Genomic DNA, 1,598 nt, shown 5'->3' with positions numbered 1-1,598 from the left:
TAGGAGACTGGGAAACCTTCCCAGTGTGTGTCCCAGAGGGAGGCGGATCCCGTCCCAGTACGCCCCAGTAGCGGGAGGCGGATCCCGTCCCAGTACGCCCCAGTAGAGGGAGGTCGATCCTGTCCCAGTAAGCCTCCTCCTAACTGGTCCTCCATCAGAACAGTTTGTCCTCCTTCACCTCTTCTCCTCCAGGTACCGTTTGCTCGCTATCTGGCTATGAACAAGATAACCAACATCAAGCGTTACCACATCGCTAAGGTCTATCGCCGTGACAACCCTGCCATGACCCGCGGCCGTTACCGAGAGTTTTATCAGTGTGTAAGTTCTGTCAGAGCAGGTTGGTGTGCGTTGGGCTCCAGCTGCTCTTCTCACCGTCTGTGCGTTTCAGGATTTCGACATCGCCGGTCAGTACGACGCCATGATCCCCGACGCAGAGTGTCTGAAGATCGTCCATGAGATCCTCAGCGAGCTGGAGCTGGGAGACTTCCGCATCAAGGTCAGTGACTGCAGCATCAGAACGTCATCAGGTAGAAGGCTCTTCCTGACTCCTGCTTCGTCTCCAGGTCAACGACCGACGCATCCTGGACGGGATGTTTGCCGTGTGCGGCGTTCCTGACGACAAGTTCCGAACCATCTGTTCAACGGTGGATAAGCTGGATAAGGTAAGATGATCTCCTGCTGCCGGTCGCTTTGGACCACCTTCCATCAGCTCGGCTCTGATCCTGTCGTCGTTCTGCAGATGTCCTGGGACGATGTGAAGAAGGAGATGGTGAATGAGAAGGGTTTGTCTGAGGAGGCTGCAGACCAGATTGGGAGCTACGTCGGCCTGCATGGTGAGTCCAGTGGTAACACCCGGTCCCTCCTCCCAGCATGGAGATTAGGTTGCTTTAAGCTCCCTGATGCTCCTCAGAACCTTCACGCTGTTTATCGTAAAACTTGACAGACTGAACAGACTCCATCAGGTCCATCTGGACCTCCAGGTCTGGATGGACCTGTAATATTAAACCTGTAATATTCTGGCTTCATCAGCTGATAGAACCTTGAACACAGAAAACACCTTCAGAAGCTGTCATTTGTTGGTACAGTTCTGAGGAATAGCTTGTTTTAAAGTCGTAGGGAAGCGGCTGTTCCAACCGTTGCATTTCTGAATTCTCCCAAGTGGTGTCCGACTTTACACGAGTGAATAAAGTGAATGTGATTGGTCGATTATCAAGGGGGCGTGATTGTTATGGCGGAAGGTTCACAAGCAAGTTTGGTTGTGACCGGTTTCTTCGAAGCATCTTGTTAACCAGTTAGCAACTTAGTGCTTCTTGGTCCCAATGGGAAATTCTATTGGGACCAAGTAGCACTAAATTGGTGACTTAGAAACGACGATGTCAAGGAACGCTATGGACAGAGAAAACATGCAAGAGGAGGAGAGTTTAGTGTCGGAGGTCATGGATGAGTCTCCTCCGTCATCCATTTTTTATTTAGAGGAGGAAAGCGGGGACGAAGATGTTGTGGAAGAGGACGCCAGGGCGGCAGAAGCTTGGTTTGGTGTAGAAGGCTTCCAGCCGTACATGTTTGAGCCCTTGCCTCGCAACGCTATCAGTTCTGTT

At 51.6% G+C, this 1,598-nt stretch overlaps 1 protein-coding gene across 1 annotated transcript in view; it reads left to right on the top strand.

Annotated features, from left to right (window-relative positions):
• The window catches only part of hars (histidyl-tRNA synthetase), an 8,489-nt gene that overhangs the window by 1,601 nt on the left and 5,290 nt on the right, over positions 1 to 1,598 (top strand). Inside the window, exons 3-6 of the mRNA XM_015394465.1 lie at positions 193 to 318; positions 389 to 496; positions 564 to 662; positions 740 to 833. Of these exons, the coding sequence (XP_015249951.1) occupies positions 193 to 318; positions 389 to 496; positions 564 to 662; positions 740 to 833 (427 nt within the window). The remainder of the gene's footprint in view (positions 1 to 192; positions 319 to 388; positions 497 to 563; positions 663 to 739; positions 834 to 1,598) is intronic.

Source organism: Cyprinodon variegatus, unplaced genomic scaffold (genome assembly GCF_000732505.1).
Source record: "Cyprinodon variegatus isolate N-32 unplaced genomic scaffold, C_variegatus-1.0 Scaffold687, whole genome shotgun sequence".
Classification (NCBI taxonomy): Eukaryota; Metazoa; Chordata; class Actinopteri; order Cyprinodontiformes; family Cyprinodontidae; genus Cyprinodon; species Cyprinodon variegatus.
This window is presented reverse-complemented; position numbering and strand designations above follow the sequence as displayed.